Source organism: Schistocerca nitens, chromosome 6, assembly GCF_023898315.1.
Source record: "Schistocerca nitens isolate TAMUIC-IGC-003100 chromosome 6, iqSchNite1.1, whole genome shotgun sequence".
Lineage (NCBI taxonomy): Eukaryota > Metazoa > Arthropoda > Insecta > Orthoptera > Acrididae > Schistocerca > Schistocerca nitens.
The window spans coordinates 283,583,164-283,604,033 of NC_064619.1; the positions used below are offsets into that span (position 1 = coordinate 283,583,164).

General features: G+C 37.5%; 1 protein-coding gene across 2 annotated transcripts in view; it reads left to right on the top strand.

The window, feature by feature from the left end:
* LOC126262885 (murinoglobulin-1-like) overlaps positions 1-20,870 on the top strand; it is a 292,408-nt gene that overhangs the window by 180,139 nt on the left and 91,399 nt on the right. For both annotated transcript variants that reach the window (XM_049959761.1, XM_049959762.1), the window contains 2 exons: positions 145-350; positions 14,141-14,223. In XM_049959761.1, the coding sequence (XP_049815718.1) occupies positions 145-350; positions 14,141-14,223 (289 nt within the window). The remainder of the gene's footprint in view (positions 1-144; positions 351-14,140; positions 14,224-20,870) is intronic.

The following is a 20,870-nucleotide window of genomic DNA, read 5'->3' on the forward strand; positions in this document are numbered from 1 at the left end:
CATTTCTATATTTGACTCAATCTTACCACAAATTTTTATGAAAATATTAATCTTAATGAAAATATTTGGTTCTGTACTGCATAAAATGAATAATAATGTGTTGCTTCCCCATGAACCATTAAAATAGGATCTGTTTGTTTCCAGATAAAACTGCAGGTATCTCATACCAATGACATTGAGTTATTATCCAATAGTTCAGTGACTGGTTCTTGTATAAATGCACGTAGCACTTTCACACATGAGTATCGGATTCAAGCAAGTAATATTGGCTATCTAAATATTACAGTCACTGCGGAAACAGATCCCACATATCCAGAAATGTGTGGACCAGAATTCTTGTTCAACAGAAGGTAATCAAGCAACAAACAGTTTTTCTTTTACTACCTGGTTACACATTTCCTCAGTGGAAATAAGTTACAATAATTAGTGACTCCAGGACAAATGTCTTTAAGAACAGTTTACAATAGATGACTTGGGATGAAATTTACAGTGAATGACACACTGATATAAAATTTAATCTCATCCATGATAAATTCATATCATTATTTGAAAACTGCATTCCACAAAAGCTAATCAGAGAGAACATTAATCATCCTTATAAAAGACTGTGGGCCACTAAAGGGATTAAAATATCTTGTGAAAGGAAAAGGGAAACATATCTGTGGTAAGAAGAGGTAGAGATTCTGTAGTCATTGCTTACTGCAAAAACTGTTCAAAATTACTAAGAAATGTTATTAAATATCAAGGAACATACATATTATGTCAGAAATAATTAATTATGACAACAGACTTAAGGCTGTATGGAATGTAGTGAAATGAGATAGAGCACAATCAGCCACAGAACAGGATAAAATAACTAATGAGCTGAATGGAAGGGCTATAAATAATGAGTCATAGGTAGCAAATATATTTAATAATCATTTCTTAAGTATAGTAGAAAGTACTGGGACAAATAGTTCAAGAGAAGAATCACAGCAGTATGTTGAAAAAGCAACTCTCATAGAATTCAGTCAAATGAATGTTTCACCAGTTCCTCCTTCTGAAATTAAGAAAATTATACATTCTCTCAAAAGTAAAAACTCATGTGGTTTAGTGGTGTTGTCAATGGAGCACTAAAAATTTGTTTCCATATTATAAGTCATGTCTTATCTGAAATATGTAATGCATCACTAACTCAAGGCATTTTTCTGGAGAGACTGAAGTATGGCATTGGCACATTCCCACATAAGAAAGGTAATAAGAGTGATATCAACAACTACCAACCTATTTCATTGTTGATACCATTTTACAATTTTTTTGAGAAAGTGATGTATCTAGAATAGCATCTCACCTGAACAACAACAATATCCTCAGAAAATCAGGTTGGAGTCCAGAAGAGTTGTTGTACTGAGACTGCCGTTTACATGTTCACTCACCAAATTGTACAGCCATTAAATAATAAAATAGCACTAAGTGATATTTTCTGTGCATTATGTAAAACATTTGACTGTGTGAATCGTATTACTCTCCTAAATAAATTGAGTTTTATGGAACTGATGGTATAGCCATCCAGTGGATACTGTCATATCTAACCAAAAGAATGCAGAAATTGTATTTGGTAATTCAACTAATGTAGTCTGGGGACATTATTCTAACTGGGGAGAAATCACATATTGGCTTTCCCAAGACCAAATCTTAGGTTCACTTTTGTTCCTTGTGTATGTAAATGATCCTTCATCTAATATACGACAATCAGAATCACTTCTTTTCAGAGATGATTCAATCCAAGCATACACACAGAAACAAAAGAAATAGTAAGCATTGTTCTTAAAAGTATCATTGACTGGATTTTTGCAAATGGTCTCACCCCAATTTTAGAAAAGACACAACATATTGATTTCTGCAGGTCTAGGGGCACTACACCAATGATAAAGTAACACGTGGCGAGGAAATAATAAATGGGGTGGAAACTTCAAAATTCTTAGGTGTTCATACTGATGAAAATTTAAACTGGAAAAAGCATATAAACAACTTTGTTCAACCACATTTGTACTTAGAATCATTGCAAATCTTGGGGAGAAATGAATCAATAAGTTGACATGTTTTGCATATTTTCATTCAATAATGTTGTATGGAATAACATTCTGGGGTAACTCATCTTTACAAAAGAAAGTCTTCATTACTCAAAAACTGCTTTAAGAGTAATATGTGGTTCACACCAACAATCATCTTGTAGCCATCTGTTTAAAGAGTTGGATGCTCTGACTATTGATTTGCAGTATATTTATCCTCTTGTGAGATTTGTTGTAAATACTCCACTGCAGTTCAAAAGGAACAGTGATGTACATAATTGCAATACCAGAAGGCCAATGCTGGAACAAAAATTTTTAACTTACCAGGTATATGTCTGACACATATCAAAGGGAAATTCGAAAACAAACAAAACATTTCTCCTTGTCAACTCTTTCTATTCTGCAGAAGAATTTCTATTATTATTATTATGTTTAAAAAGTTGTGCTGGGAAGTACTGTCTTACATCTGTTGATAGTTAAAGAAACATCCTTTATAAATGTTCAGCCTATAGCCATATTTAAAATTTCATTGTGATGTGTATGTAAAATGACTTTTTTCATATCATTACAACTTACCATGTGAATAATCCATGGAATATGGAACTAACTAAGTAACTTTAACAGTCAGAGTCAATTTTCAAATTAATATTTCTGTGGCTATACAATAGTAGTCATTAAGATTTTCAGTGGCCCGTGGTATGTCTTGGCCTGGCTGCATCTTTATATGTCAAGTGACATACATGTGAGTCTCCTTGTAGAAGACACACACAACATCTACTTGTAGGAGCTCTGCATATATGTCACTTGATACACAGGGTATATAGAAATTCCAATTACAAACTTCTACAAGTACATAATATTTTGAATAGGAACCCATTTCTATAAATTAACCATTCTTATTCTATGATGGTTTCAATTTGGATGTATAGCTCATCCACGTCTGCTTGAAACATCACAAAATATTCATTTATCACTTAAGCACATTAGTTTAGTTGTAACTATTTGGTACCTGCTGGAGACTGGCCTCTTTGTACGAGGCATGATCAGAAAGTAATAGATATTTTTGTTTTTCCTAAAGAATCTTTAATTATTCAACAACATCAATTGTGCTCTCTTCAAAGCAGTCCCCCTCAGATATAATACACTTGTGCCAGCACTTTTTCCACTTTTGGAAGCACTTGGAACTCAGTTTTTCTTTATGGTCTTCAGCTCCTTCAGTAATTATGTTTATCTCATCAATGGTGCGACATTATGCTGAGATGTAATTTCCATGAATGGTTTTGCCACATCCACAGTTCTGGTCATTTTCTTTGGATTGCTTCATGCAAACAGTGCATAACTTCCAGGTAGTGTTCCTTATTGACTGTAAAGCCATAAGACAGAAACTCATGATGCACTATCCAAGTGTAATTGAAGAAGTCAGTGAGAAGAACCTTCACATGTGATTGAATGCGTTGAATTTTGTTCAGTCTTGGCTCTTCAAGCAGTCTCTATTGGGATGATTGGGCCTCGGTTTCAATGTCATGTTTTGTCATCTGTTATAACTGTCCTTAGAAGTTCTGGATCATTGTCAACTTCATTCAGCAGTTCCTGAATGATGTGTACCTAATGTGTTTGGTTGAAATTCAACAATTTCGGAACAATCTTTGCTGCTACATGTTTCATGCCCAAAACATCTGAAAAAATTGCTTGGCATGAGCCAAAGGATATGTCAACATCTTCAGCAATGTGTCTGGTGGTGATTCGATGATTTCCAGAATCATTCTCTTTCTTTATCCACATTCTCATCAGTAACTGATGTGCTAGGGCATCCAGGCAGTCGTTGTCTTCTTCTTCTCGACTTTCTTTGAAGCATTTATACCACTTGTAAACTTTTGTTTTATATTAGATTTGCCAAAAGCCATAGTCAACATTTCAAATGATGTGCTACACTTTATTCCATTTTTCAAGTAAAATTTAATCCATATTCTCCGAGTCATCTTTATCAAAACAAAAAATTTACCGAGCGCTTGATGACACATACAACCTTATCAGCTATCAACATTACAATAAATATTCAAAACGTCTGAAAATGCAAACATACATCAGAAACATAATGAGACAACAAAAATTATTTTTTTAAAATTGGATGTGTAAAGCCCACAAAATTAAAAACTTCCTGTTATATTTTGATCACACATCATATGTTTCTGTTTTCTCTGTCTAACATCAGACACAACAAGAACCAAACAACTCATACTAAACATTGAAGTTGATGCTGGGGGCTTGCTTTTACTTGGGTCAAGGTTTTAATGATAGATGTTTGACTTAATGGTTTATGGAAATCCCAGTGCTTGCATCACTCAGAAGTACACAGTACACTAGACCCATTTCATCTGCTCGTTATCACCTGTGCTGAAATTCTGTATTGTTTTCCCTCAGTGCATGATCATGATCAACAGTTAACTATCTGTGATAAGGTTTGAAAAAACATCACAGTTATATGCCACACATAACTATTTTGTTTTTCGAGTCAGTAGAGTTGCCCTCTTTCAAAGGTGGCACGTACCTCAAATTAAATTTTCCCTAGTATTAACTACATTCTATTCACTATGTTCTATTAGGACAATTTATTTTCTTAAACATTGCCTTACAGTGTCATCTGTTAGCATCTTCAAGAGTTAATTAATGAAGTTTCAACTATGACTCTATACAGTTTAAATTGGTGGTGTTTCTGCATAATTCAAAGCTATAGCCAAAGCCACAAAAACAAAACAAAAGCTAAATGAAGCCAAAATTAATGCAAGGTGGACTATCTGTGAAGTAGTCAATGAATTCAATAGTAAAACACATCTACTGACCTGCCAGACAATCCTAAGAAGTTTTGATCTTATGTTAACAGTAAATGAATCAAAGTCATCTGTCTAGACACTATGTGACTGGAAGGGTAGAGAAACAAAGGATGACACAAAAAAGGCAGAAATACTTTTTCCAAAACTGTTTCACAGTGGAAGGTCACACCAAAGTTCCTCCTTTAAATCATCACACAAATGATGAAGTTACAGGTATCAAAATAAGGGACAAGGGACAGAAAAGCAACTGAAATCGCTCAACGGAGGAAAGGCCACTGGACTTCAAGGGTACCTGTTCGATTCTCAGCAGAGTATTCAAAAGAACTTGCCCATCTTCTATCAGCAGTGTACAGTAGTTCTCTAGAGGAGTGAAGCCTCTCTAGTGTTGGAGAAAAAGCACATCATACCTGTTTGTCAAATAGATGCACAAAACTATAGGCCGGTGTCTCTCATGTTTATCTGTTGTACGATTTTTGGAACATATTTTATTCTCTTGTATTATAGCATTTCTGGAAACTGAAAATTTCCTCTGTAGGAATCAACAAGGGTTCTGAAAACAATGATCTTGTGAACTACAGCTCCCTTTCATCATGTAAGAGACCCAGAAAGCAGTCGATACTGGCACCCAGTAAATTCCATGTTCCTTGATGTCCAGAAGGTATTTAATATGGTTCTACAATGCTGATTAGTGAAAAAATGTGAGGGCGTGGAATATTAGACCAACTGTATGATTGAATTGAAGACTTTCTGACATATAGAACACGGCATGTCATTCTGAACAGAGAGTTGTCATTAGATGTAAAAGTATCTTCAGTGTGCCCCATGGAAGTGTTACAGGACCCTTACTTGTTAACTGATCTAGTATAAAACATTAGACTCTCCATGAGGCTTTTTGTGGATGATGCTGTTGTATACAGAAAAGTCACAATACTGGAAAATTGTGGCAAAATACAGAAAGACCTGCACCAAATCAATGCTTGGTGGAAGAATCCCAATTGTTTTTCAAAGAGTTGTCCATGGATTGGCCCCTTACTTAGCTTGCATTTATCATGAATCTCTTGACCAGTGGAAAGTCTCAAGTGACTGGAAAAGATCGTAGGTGACTTCTGTATATAAGAAGGGCAAAAGGAAGGACCTGCAAAATTACAGACCAATATCCTTAACATAAATTTGCTGCAGAATCTTGAACATATTCCCAGTTCAGATATAATAAATTTTCTTGAGACTGAGAGGCTTATGTCTGCAGATCATCATGGTTCTAGAAAGTGTTGCTTGTTCAAAATTCAGATTGCCCTTTTCTCACATGGTACACTGCTAAAGGATAAATGGCAACAGGCAGATTCCACATTTCTAGATTTTCAGAAAGCGTTTGGATGGTGCCTCATTGAGGCTGTTAAAGAAGGTATGAGCATATGGAATAGGTTCACAGATATGTGAGTGGCTTGAAGACTTCTTAAGTTATAGAACTCAGTATGTTGTCCTTGATGGCGAGTGTTCAGCAGAGACAAGGGTATCTTCAGGAGTGACCCAGGGAAATATGATGGGACCACTTTTGTTCTCTGTCTACATAAATGATCAGGCCAACAGGGTGGGCAGCAATCTGCAGTTGTGTGCTGATGATGCTGTGGTGTATGGAAAGGTGTCGAAATTAAGTGATGTAAGTAAGATAGAAGACGACATAGATAAAATTTCTAGTAGGTGTGATGAATGGCAACTAACTCTAAATGTAGAAAAATGTAAGTTAATGTGGATGAGAAGGAATAACAAACCCATAATGTTTGGATACGGTGTTAATAGTATACTGCTTGCCACAGTCACTTTGTTTAAATATCTGGGTGTGATGTTGCAAAGCAATATGAAATGGAACAAGCATGTGAAGATTGTAGGAGGAAATGAAAACGATCAGTTTCAATTTATTGGGAGAATTGTAGGAATGTGTGTTTCATCTGCAGAGGAAGCCACATGTAGGACAATAGTGTGACCTATTCTTGAGTACTGTTTGAGTGTTTGGCATCTATACCAGGTCTGATTAAAGGAAGACATCAGAGCATTTCAGAGGGACATCTAGATTTGTTACAGGTAGGTTCAAACAACACACAAGTGTTATGGAGATGCTTCAGGAAGCCAATAGGAATTCCTGGAGGGAAGACAATGTTCTTTTTGAGAAGATGTAGGGAAATGCCATTTGAAGCTGACTGCAGATCGATTCTTTAGCCTTCAAACTACATTGCACATAAGAACCTTGAAGATAAGATATGAGAAGTCAGGGCTTGTATGGAGTCATATAGGGAGTGGTTTTTCCCCTCATTCTATGTGCAAGTGGAACAGGAAAGGAAATGACTTTACTAGTAGTTTTTGGAAGAAATCCCGAGAGTTGTGTACCTCTGGTACCAGTACCAAAGGTACCTGAAGTACTATCATCTCCTGTGGATCCTGTCTATTCTGCAGGAAGTACAGCATTTGTCATTTCTCTTGTATTTGACAGTGAATGGCCTTTTAGTTGTAAAACTAGGGTCCTGTACAGGGTGGAGAAGGACCACGGAGTCTCAGAGTGTTATTCCAAACCCCATAACCAACAAGTTCGAGGAGGTTCCTTTCACTGAAACTGAAACTGAGCCAGTAACACTCACTTCACCTGTTTTGCTGAAACCTGTTTTCTGCAGTGTCAAAAGGAGGTAAACAGAAAAGGGTATGGACCTGTTAGTCATTGGCAAATGATGGCACCTTCTAGGAACATGGCAGCAAGGGACAGGAAAGGGCACCAGAGGCACTCAGTATGCATCATTCAAAATGTTGAAAAGGCGATACCAGCAGCCATTAAAGGAACAGGATGCAACCAACTGTAGGTTGTGTCACATGTCTGAACAAGTGATGCCTGCCATCTAGGCTCCAAGGTCATATTTGGATCATTCTTGCAACTGGCAGAGAAGGCTAACAAAACAACCTTGCTCATGGAGTTTCAACAAAGCTCATAATTTGCAGTGTTGTTCCCATAATTGATGTGGCTCCCTGGTTCTGAGTTGAGTGGAAGGTCTGAAACAGAGACTTCAAAGGTTCTATGACAAGGTGAGCTGGGACTTCCAGGACTTGCACCTTAGGACTGAGAACTGTAGGGTCCCCCTAAATAGGTCCGGTGCGCGCTACACGCTGTAGGTTGATACCCAGGTAGATGAATGTGTGTGGGGTGCACACAAGAGTTTTGTACCTTAGGTGACTCCACATCCAGTCCAGATTATTATAGCTGTAGGAAATCCAGAAGTATCAATGTAAGATTGAAAGATATGCCTCCAACAGGTGAAAATATTAAAATTCTAGTGGTTAACTGCTGAAGTATTCACAACAAAGTGCCAGAGTTTGAAGTGCCCATGAAAAGTAGTGAAGCTCACTTAATACTAGGTGCAAAAAGCTGGTTGAAACCTGAAATTGACTACAGAAAATTTAAGCATATATTGAAAGGATAGGTTAACAGAAAATGAAGGTGGTGTGAATGTTGCAGTAAACAAGAAATTCAAATCAACTGAGATAGAAATTGAAGCTGCATGTGAAATTGTTTGGGGGAAGACTCAGTATTAGGGTTGTGCATAACATGGTAACTGGATCCTTCTATCACCCACCAGACTCACCTCCTGATGTAATCAAAAATTTTAGAGGAAACATCAGCTCACTTCTATGTAAGTTCCTCAGTCATACTGTTGTCATCAGTGGAGACTTAAATCATTCAACTGTCAGTTGGGAAAAATTATGATTTTGTTAGTGGTGGGTGTGTTAAGACATCCTGTTTAACATTACAAAATGCTTTCACTGAAAATACGTAGACCAGATAGTTCAGAAACCCACTCATGATGGAAATATACTAGATCTAATGGCAATGAATAGAGCTGACCTCTTTGAGCATCTCCACATCGAAACTGGTATCAGAGACTATGACACAGTTGTGGCAACAGTGATTACCAAAGTACAAAGGACAAAAATGGTTCAAATGGCTCTGAGCACTATGGGACTTAACTTCTGAGGTCATCAGTCCCATAGAACTTAGAACTACTTAAACCTAACTAACCTAAGGACATCACACACATCCATGCCCGAGGCAGGATTCTAACCTGCGACCGTAGCAGTCGCCCGGTTCCAGACTGTAGCACCTAGAACCGCTTGGCCACCCCAACCGGCTACAAAGGACAACTAAAACAAGCATAAAGATATATATGTTCAATAAAGTACATAAAAAACTGGTAGTCTTATATCTAAATGAGGAACTTGAAACTTTCAGTACAGGGCAGGAGCATGTAGAGGAACTTTGACTCAAGTTTAAAAGAATAGTTGACCATTAACTGGATGGATATGTACCCAGGAAAACAGCTCATAATGAGAGGGACCCTGCATTTTATAGTCACTGTGAAGAAAATTTGCAAGATACAGAGACTACTGCATAATAGTTGTAAAACAAAGCATATGGTTATAGATAAAGAGAAACTGAATGAAATGCATTTGGCTGTCAAGAGAGTACAGTGTGAAGCCTTCAGTGACTATCATAGTAGAATATTGTCAAATGATCTTTGACAAAACCCAAAGAAATTCTGGTTGTATGTAAAGGCTTTTAGTGGCACCAAAATTAGTGCCCGGCCCCGGCAATGAGACAAAAGCTGAAATGCTCAATTCCATTTTCAAAGTTCCTGTATGAGGGAAAATTGAGGAGAATTGCCCAATTTAATCCTCGTGCCTTTGAATAGATGAGTAAAATCAGAATTAGTGTCAGTGGAGTTAAGAAACAGTGAAGTCATTAAGACTGAATAATGCTCCAAGGCCGAAATGAATCCCTATCAGATTCTGTATTGAATTTTTGGCTTAGTCCTTCTTCTAACTATAATCTATCATAGATCCCTAAAACAAAAAAATTCATGCCCAGCTCTTGGAAAAAGTCACAGGTCACACTTGTCTACAAGAAGGGTAGAGAAGTAATCCACAAAATTACTGTCCAATATCCTTGATATAGATTTGTTGTAGAATCTTAGAACATGTTCTGAGCTCAAACATAATAAGGTATCTTGAACAGAATGTTGACATCCAAGCCAATCAGTATGGGTTCTAAAAACACTGAACACGTGAAACCCAACTTGTACTTCTCTCACATTCACTTGATGCCTTCCTAAAAGACAATCTCCGCACCTTCCAAGATAGAAGGATTTAAGTGTAGACCAAATGTGAATTCAATTCAGAGAAATAGTATTGATACTAATTGAGAGATTTACACCAAATAAATTAACAAACGATGGAGCTATCCCCCTTGGTACACAAAAAACACTGTTGCAGAAACAGTGAAAAAAGTGTGCCAAATTTAAATGAATGAAAATATCCATGATTGGTTAACTTTTACAGAAGCCAAAAATTTATCATGGCCTTCAATGCAAGATGCTTATAATAGTTTCTATAACAAAACTTTGTCGTGAAGCTTGTCAGAAAATCCAGAAGGATTCTGGTCATATGTAAAGTATGCTAGCATAAAGACACAATGAATGCATGATAGCAGTGGAAATACTATCGACAACAATCTGAAATCACTTTACTAAAGAAGATGAAGTAAATATTCCAGAATTTGAATCAAGAACAACTGCTAACATGGGTAACTTAAAAGTAGACATCCTCAGAGTAGTGAAGCAACTTAAATCACTTAATAAAAGCAAGTATTCTGGTCGAGACTGTATAGCAATTACCGGTAGATTCTTTTCTGAGTATGCTGATGCAATAGCTCCATACATAAAAATTATATACAACTGCTTGCTTGATGAAAGATCCATACCCAAAAACTGGAAAGTTGCACAGGTCACACTAATCAAGAAAGGAAGCGGTAGTAATCCACTAAATTATGGGCCCATATAACGTTGATATGCAGCAGGATTTTAGAATATATATTGTGTTGGAACATTATGAATTACCTCAAAGAGAATGGAATTACCTCAAAGAGAATGAACTATTGACACACAGTCAACACAGATTTAGAAAACATCATTCTTGTGAAACATGACTAGCTCTTCACAGACAAAGTGTTGAGTGCTATTGACAAGGGATTTAAAATGGATTCCATATTTCTAGATTTCCAGAAGGCTTTTGGCACTGTACCACACAAGTGACTTGCAATCAAATTGTGTGCCAATGGAATTTCATCTCAGTTATGTGACTGGATTTGTGATTTCCTGTCAGAGACATCACAGTTTATGGCAACTGACAGAAAGTTATCAAGTAAAACAGAAGTGATTTCTGGCTTCCCCTAGGTAGTGTTATAGGTCCTCTGCTGTTCCTTCTCTAAATAAACAATTTAGGAGACCTCTGAGAAGCCGTCTTAGGTTGTTTGCGGATGATGCTGTCATTTATCATCTTGTAAAATCATCAGAAGCTCAAAACAAATTGCAAAACGATTTAGAGAAGATATCCGTATGGTGTAAAAATTGGCAATTGACACCAAATAATGAAAAGTGTGATGTCATCTGCAAGAGTACTCAAAGGAATCCATTAAACTTCAGTTACACAATAAATTAATCAAATCTAAAGGCTGTAAAGTCAACTAAATACCTAGGAATTACTATTATGAACAACTTAATCTGGAAAGAACACAGAAAATGTAGTGGGGAAGGCAAACCAAAGACTGCATTTTATTAGCAGAACACTTAGAAAATGTAAGAGGTCTACTAAAGAGACTGCCTGCACTAATCTTGTCTGTCCTCTTTTGGAATACTGCTGTGCAGCGTGGGATCCTTACTAGATGGGATTAACAGATTGCATCAAGAAAGTTGAAAGAAGAGCAGCACGTTTTGTATTATTGCGAAATAGGGGAGAGCGTGTCTCTAGCACAATACAGGATTTGGGGTGGACAACATTAAAACAAATGCATGTGTTGTGGTGGAATCTTCTCACAGAATTTTGATTCCCAACTTTCTCCTCCAAATGCAAAAATATTTTGTTGATTTCTGCACAGTAAGAACTGATCATTGAAATAAAATAAAGGAAATCAGAGCTTGCTTGGAAAGACATAGGTGTTCATTTTTTCAGTGTGCTCTTTGAGATTGGAATAATAGAGAATTATTGTGAATGTGGTTTAATGAAACCTCTGACAGTCACATAAGTGTGATTTATAGAGTATCCATGTAGATGTAGATATAGATGTAGATGATGTACTAAAAGCTTTGGATCAAGGCAGTCAGGTAGAAGCAGTATTTATTGATTTCCAAAAAGCATTTGACTCAGAACCACGCTTATGCTTATTATCAAAAGTATGATTGTATGGGATATCTAGCAGAATTTGGATTGAGGATCTTTTAGTAGGGAAGATGCATCATCTTATCTTCTGTTGAGAGTCACAGTCAGGTGTAGAAGTAACTTTGCGTGTGCCCCAGAGAAGTGTGTTGGGACCCTTACTGTTCATGTTATACATTAATGATCTTATGGAAAATATTAATAGTAACCTTAGACCTTTTGCAGATGATGCAGTTGCGTATAATGAAGTACTGTCTGAAAGAAGCTGCATGAATATTCAGTCAGATCTTGATTTTTTTTTTTTAAAGAAGAGAAGAAAAGAAGAAGAAGAAGAAACATAGTCACCTATGACTATAATATCAGTGAATCATCATTGATTGACCAACTCATACAAATAGCTAGGTATAACACTTCCTAGGGATATGAAATGAAATGATCACATTGGCTCAGTTGTGGCTACAGTAGGTGTAGACTTAGGTTTGTTGGTAGCATACCAGGGAAGTGCAATCAGTCAACAAAGGAGATTGTGTACAAATCACTCATGTGATTCATTCTAGAATATTGCTCAGGTTGTGAGACCCATACCACATAGGACTCACAGGGGATATTGAACATATACAGAGGGCAGTAAGTATTGTCACATATTTGTTTGTCCCTGGGCGAGTGTCACAGACATGTTAAAGAAAAACTGGCAGACCCTTGAAGATATGCTACTAACAAAGTTTCAACAACCGACTTTAAGTGATGGCTCTAGGAATATACTATAACCCCTTACATATCAGTTACATAGGGATCATGAGGTCAAGATAACAATAATTACAGTATGCTCTGAGGCATTCAGATAATCATTCTTCCTAAGTTCCATACATGAATGGAACAGCAAAAACCTTAATAACTGGTAGTTTGTAGAGTATTGATGTAAGTGTAGATGTAGATGCTTCTGCATCATGGTATGGCTACTGTTAAAAGTTCTGAGAGTGTTCATTCTAAGAAGAGTCAAACAACATACTGCTTCCTCCTACACGTAGCTCACAAAAAGATCAACGACATAAAATTAGATATATTCAAGCCCACACAGAGACTTATCACCAATCGTTCTTCCTGTAACCCATATGCAGCTTGAATAGGAAAAGGAAAGAGTGACAGTAGTACACATAATTCCCCATGCCACGCACTATAAGGTGGCTTGTGGCATATAGGTGTAGATGCAGAAGTAGATGATTCTGTTCTAACCTTGAATGAAACTGTGCTGTTTTAATCTTTGCCTGAAGATGCGGTTAAAGAGAGAGAGACCATATCAAATAATGCTTTCCATTATGCAAAACAGATAAAAAATGTGTTATGTGGTGAAAACTGTGCAGTAGTGACAATAGTGTTGTGGGTGTGGGTGCACATAAGGTGTACATAAGGGCAGGGAGAACACAGAGGTTCCATCAGTATGAAAAGAGGAAACAAAATCTGCTAAGCAACAGTGGACAATAGAGAAAATACTTGCACCAGGCAGACTGCACTTCAAATGTCAATATATGGCTTTGGCAAAGAGAAAATGTGCATTTTTTGTGCCACATGAACCATCAGATAATAATAATCAGGTCAGAGTAGAATGCTGTAAAAATTGATTGTGACTCACAAAAATGTTTTCAATTAACCTCCTACAATGTGACAGAATGGAGGCTGGTTTAGGCCCAAGAGAAATGTTAGAAATGAATTTCTTCCATAAGGTAAAGCTGTGAAACCTGATTATCACCGTATATTGTCCCAACTGGTCGTAGGCAACAGTCCCTCAAATTGGACCACAACTTGAGAACAATGGTCAAACCCAAATGCCTCAACTTATAAATTGGAGATCATATGTTATTTTCTTATATCAAAAATAAGAATTAAATATATTTTCTGGAGTTTATTAATTTTAAGTAAAGAAATGACTAAATAAACACTAAATCTGAGTTTGGTTTTCCTAACGTTCTGTGATATAACATGTTCTAGGAAGTTTGCATACATTTCTGTTCACAGGGATACTGTTGTGAAACCTATCCTGATTGAGCCTGAAGGATTTCCAGTGGAAATTACTAAATCATCATTTATCTGTTCTGAAAGTAAGTGTTTTCAATTATTCTTGGATTAAATAAAATCTTCATTCCTCTGTCCCCCTATGGTACCCCTATCTATTATACATAGAGTGTCCAACAACAGTATTGAGAAAGATGGGTTGCTACTAACTACATGGAGAAGGCATTGAGTCACAGGGAGGCACATTAACAAAGGAAGCTAGAATGGTTGAGCTTACAGACCCTTCAAAAAACGCGCTCGCACACATACACTTGCGCACTCACACGCACATGTGCTCACACACACACACACACACACACACACACACACACACACACACACACACACACACACACACACACACACAGCTTCACTGTATTTGAGGTGAGCTGCAAAATGCTAGTTGCTACTCATCTCATAACAGGTACTGTCAGAACTTTACTGCCCAGAGATGACAGTGACCTTATGTGTGTGAGTTGTGCTTTTGTGAATGTGTATGTTTTCTACTTCTGATGAAGGACATAGTCCATAAGCTGAACAATTCTGGCATTCTTTTCCATTGTGCCTGTCTGTGATTCAGTGCCTCATGTACAGGATAAGTAACAAACTAAACTTTCCATATTGTTGTTAGTTTATTTTGGACATTCCATTGTTTGATTATGCATAATTGACACTTGGTGTGGACGCACTAGAAGCCATCCCTGCCTCCAAGAAACGCTAGTCTTGATGGGTAGCCAGCATAACGTAAAAATGCATCAGCATTTTTAGGAAACAGAGGTAATACATAGAGCTTATTACTGTTTAAATGATGTTTTATATTAGAAAATAAGATTTTGTTACTCAAAATTAAAAAAAAAATGTTACTTTTTAATGTGATTTGGAAGAGTATTGTATGGTAAGAGGTCTGATACCAAGTAATTTCAAGTCAGTACTTCTTTTCCCAGCATCCTTAATGAAAAGTACGTCCTTTCCCAGCATCCTTAATGAAAAGTACGTAACTACTTTCTATATAAAGTGTACCATCCATCCTTTTCACCATCACCAAAGTTACCTGTGGACTTCTCTATCAGGCAAGATATTTTAGTACATTTTATTTGCAGGGTTAGTCCTGCTCACAGTGTTTTTGTAAAAATTAATAATTGCAAACTGTAACTAATCCCTAAGCTGTTACTATACCTTTCTGCAGGTTGAAGCTTTGAATCAGTCTGAGGGCTGCTCAAATAGCACCAATGGTACAAAATTATCCCCAAATACCAAAGATAAAGCTCAGATCCCCATCTAGGCCATAGTTTTAATCTACCTGGAAAATTCAGTTTTATTAGCTGTTTCAACATCCGTTACCATCGGAATCATCTAGCGAAACAAGAGTTGGACTAAATTTTGAAAGGTTGGGGACTGTTAGGGACATGCTGCATCTTTGCAACACTGCTTTTTTCTTTCTGTTACATTATTATTATTATTATTATTATTATTATTATTTATTATTTAGCATCATTCTCCTCCATTTATTCATGACTAGGAACTTTCATAGTATTTTTCTCACTCTTCACTGACCCTCACTCTGATGAACTTTTGCTATCCCTAGTTTCCTCAGTACACCCACTTCCCACTTTTTTGCATTGACTATGATTCACACATCATACTACAGCTGCAGTAATGTGTGTGGTTGATAACTTTTGACAGTGTTTAGCAGGAATATAAATGGCTGACAGAGTCTCGTGTTGTTGTTGTTGTTGTTGTTGTTGTGGTCTACAGTCCAGAGACTGGTTTGATGCAGCTCTCCATGCTACTCTATCTTGTGCAAGCCTCTTCATCTCCAAGTACCTATGCAACCTACATCCTTCTGAATCTGCTTAGCATATTCATCTCTTGGTCTCCCTGTACAATTTGTACCCTCCACACTGCCTTCCAAATGAATTTAATTGATGAAAGGAGAAAATATAAAAAGGCAGTAAATGAAACAGACAAAAGGGAGTACAAACATCTCAGAAATGAGATTGGGAGGAAGTGCAAAATGGCTAATCAGGGATGGCTAGAGGACAAATGTAAGGATGTAGAGGCATATATCACTGCCTACAGGAAAATTAAAGAGACCTTTGGAGAAAAGAGAATCACCTGTATGAATATCAAGAGCTCAGATGGAAAACCAGTTCCAAGCAAAGAAGGGAAAGCAGAAAGGTGGAAGGAGTATATAGAGGGTTTATACAAGGGCGATGTACTTGAGGGCAATATTATGGAAATGGAAGAGGGCATAGATGAAGATGAAATGGGAGATATGATACTGCGTGAAGAGTTTGACAGAGCACTGAAAGACCTAAGTCAAAACAAGGCCCTGGGAGTAGGCAACATTCTGTAGAGCTACGGATAGCATTGGGAGAGCCAGCCATGATGAAACACTTCCATCAGGTGAGCAAGATGTATGAGACAGGCCATTTTGCCTGACTTCAAGAAGAATATAATAATTCCAATGAAAATTACTGAAATATCAGTTTAATAAGTCACGGCTGCAAAATACTAACATGAATTCTTTACAGTTGAATGGAAAAACTGGCAGAAACTGACCTCAGGGAAGATCAGTTTGGGCACTGAGTCTCATAACTTAACCTTAACAATAAGTGATGCTATATTTTTATGATGAGAAATGTAATACTTCAGTGTGTCAGATGATTAGGATGTTGATACACATGTATTAACCATCCTCATGTATGGTACATGATAATGGCACATTTGATATTGGCTACCTTGTCAGCTTCTGAGGTGTGTAGCAATCAGTTTTCAAGATTGTGTAGGCACTGAACTTGTGACAAGCCTACATGTTGAAACCATTCCATGAATACCTTGATTTGGGAAAAGCCATAATTATATATTCATCTGTCACAAACAACAACATGTTGCTGATGGGAGTCATAGCTGACCTGTCATGAGTATTAACAACAGACAGAAGTGCAGAGGTGTAGTAAATCACTTGCCAATTCAATGCACCAACAATAACATCTAGTGAACAGCTGTGCCATCCGGAACCAAGTCCTCACAATAGTGTGTGGAATCCACTACACATTTATCTCTTTTCACTGTGAATCATAGAGGGCAGTATAGATGCAAGAACTAGTTCACTGGAAACTGCATGAGGAGATGCATCTTGGTTGCTGATACGGCACAATTCAGGCCAGTGGCGGAGGGCTTCTTGTTGTTGTTGTTGTGGTCTTCAGTCCTGAGACTGGTTTGATGCAGCTCTCCATGCTACTCTATCCTCTGCAAGCTTCTTCATCTCCCAGTACCTACTGCAACCTACATCCTTCTGATTCTGCTTAGTGTATTCATCTCTTGGTCTCCCTCTACGATTTTTACCCTCCACACTGCCCTCCAATGCTAAATTTGTGATTCCTTGATGCCTCAAAACATGTCCTACCAACCGATCCCTTCTTCTAGTCAAGTTGTGCCACAAACTTCTCTTCTCCCCAATCCTATTCAATACCTCCTCATTAGTTACGTGATCTACCCACCTTATCTTCAGCATTCTTCTGTAGCACCACATTTCGAAAGCTTCTATTCTCTTCTTGTCCAAACTATTTATCGTCCATGTTTCACTTCCATACATGGCTACACTCCATACAAATACTTTCAGAAACGACTTCCTGACACTTAAATCTATACTCAATGTTAACAAATTTCTCTTCTTCAGAAACGATTTCCTTGCCATTGCCAGTCTACATTTTATATCCTCTCTACTTCGACCATCATCAGTTATTTTACTCCCTAAACAGCAAAACTCCTTTACTACTTTAAGTGTCTCATTTCCTAATTTAATTCCCTCAGCATCACCCGATTTAATTTGACTACATTCCATTATCCTCGTTTTGCTTTTGTTGATGTTCATCTTATATCCTCCTTTCAAGACACTGTCCATTCCGTTCAACAGCTCTTCCAAGTCCTTTGTTGCCTCTGACAGAACTACAATGTCATTGGCGAACCTCAAAGTTTTTACTTCTTCTCCATGAATTTTAATACCTAATCTGAATTTTTCTTTTGTTTCCTTTACTGCTTGCTCAATATACAGATTGAATAACATCGGGGAGAGGCTACAACCCTGTCTCACTCCTTTCCCAACCACTGCTTCCTTTTCATGCCCCTCGACTCTTATAACTGCCATCTGGTTTCTGTACAAATTGTAAATAGCCTTTCGCTCCCTGTATTTTACCCCTGCCACCTTCAGAATTTGAAAGAGAGTATTCCAGTTAACATTGTCAAAAGCTTTCTCTAAGTCTACAAATGCTAGAAACGTAGGTTTGCCTTTTCTTAATCTTTCTTCTAAGATAAGTCGTAAGGTTAGTATTGCCTCACGTGTTCCAACATTTCTACAGAATCCAAACTGATCTTCCCCGAGGTCCGCTTCTACCAGTTTTTCCATTCACCTGTAAAAAATTCGCGTTAGTATTTTGCAGGCGTGACTTATTAAACTGATAGTTCGGTAATTTTTACATCTGTCAACACCTGCTTTCTTTGGGATTGGAACTATTATATTCTTCCTGAAGTCTGAGGGTATTTCGCCTGTCTCATACATCTTGCTCACCAGATGGTAGAGTTTTGTCATGACTGGCTCTCCCAAGGCCATCAGTAGTTCTAATGGAATGTTGCCTACTCCCGGGGCCTTGTTTCGACTCAGGTCTTTCAGTGCTCTGTCAAACTCTTCACGCAGTATCTTATCTCCCATTTCGTCTTCATCTACATCCTATTCCATTTCCATAATATTGTCCTCAAGTACATCGCCCTTGTATAAACCCTCTATATACTCCTTCCACCTTTCTGCCTTCCCTTCTTTGCTTAAACTGGGTTGCCATCTGAGCTCTTGATATTCATACAAGTGGTTCCCTTCTCTCCAAAGGTCTCTTTAATTTTCCTGTAGGCAGTATCTATCTTACCCCTAGTGAGACAAGCCTCTACATCCTTACATTTGTCCTCTAGCCATCCATGCTTAGCCATTTTGCACTTTCTGTCGATCTCATTTTTGAGACATTTGTATTCGTTTTTGCATGCTTCATTTACTGCATTTTTATATTTTCTCCTTTCATCAATTAACGATATTTCTTCTGTTACCCAAGGATTTCTATTAGCCCTCGTCTTTTTACCTACTTGATTGTCTGCTGCCCTCACTACTTCATCCCTCAGAGCTACCCATTCTTCTTCTACTGTATTTCTTTCCCCCATTCCTGTCAATTGTTCCCTTATGCTCTCCCTGAAACTCTGTACAACCTCTGGTTCTTTCAGTTTATCCAGGTCCCATCTCCTTAAATTTCCACCTTTTTGCAGTTTCTTCAGTTTCAGTCTGCAGTTCATAACCAATAGATTGTGGTCAGATTCCACATCTGCCCCTGGAAATGTCTTACAATTTAAAACCTGGTTCCTAAATCTCTGTCTTACCATTATATAATCTATCTGATACCTTTTAGTATCTCCAGGATTCTTCCAGGTATACAACCTTCTTTTATGATTCTTGAACCAAGTGTTAGCTATGATAAAGTTATGCTCTGTGCAAAATTCTACCAGGCGGCTTCCTCTTTCATTTCTTCCCCCCAATCCATATTCACCTACTATGTTTCCTTCTCTCCCTTTTCCTACTGACGAATTCCAGTCACCCACGACTATTAAATTTTCGTCTCCCTTCACTACCTGAATAATTTCTTTTATCTCCTCATACATTTTATCTATTTCTTCATCATCTGCAGAGCTAGTTGGCATATAAACTTGTACTACTGTAGTAGGCATGGGCTTTGTGTCTATCTTGGCCACAATAATGCGTTCACTATGCTGTTTTTAGTAGCTAACCCGCACTCCTATTTTTTTATTCATTATTAAACCTACTCCTGCATTACCCCTATTTGATTTTGTATTTATAACCCTGTAATCACCAGACCAAAAGTCTTGTTCCTCCTGCCACCGAACTTCACTAATTCCCACTATATCTAACTTTAACCTATCCATTTCCCTTTTTAAATTTTCTAACCTACCTGCCCGATTAAGGGATCTGACATTCCACGCTCCGATCCGTAGAACGCCAGTTTTCTTTCTCCTGATAACGACGTCCTCCTGAGTAGTCCCCACCCGGAAATCCGAATGGGGGACTATTTTACCTCCGGAATATTTTACCCAAGAGGACGCCATCATCATTTAATCATACAGTAAAGCTGCATGTGTGAGAATTTTATACGGGTTGCATGGGGCTTCTATACCTCTGCCATAGTCTTTCACCAGTGAGCTGTACAAGAGCTTACAGTCCTATCACAGGCTCCTCACAAGTGACCTATACTTTCAGCAAGCCAGTGGGCCACCTTAGTGCTCTGAGTGAAGGGGTAGAGTATAATCATTCCACTGATATGAAGGTGCTTATTTGAGTTGAGATTAAAACTGTGTGCTGAACAGGAATTGTGTGCTTGTGTAGCTAGGTCAATAAGCACTGCCTGCTAAATTTGAGATTCCAGTTTTGAGTCCTGATGTACCACACAGTTTTAATATGCCAGGACATTTTAGAAAAATGCACTCTCCAATGTAGAGTGAAAGATTCATTATGAAAATCTTAATATAACATAGATCTAACTATTTTAAAGTGTGTAGTTATGTACAATTATGTAAAAAAACTGATAAGTAAGATTTTTTATTCTACCCCTAAAAATTAATGAAGTAAGTGTTGTAATTCTGT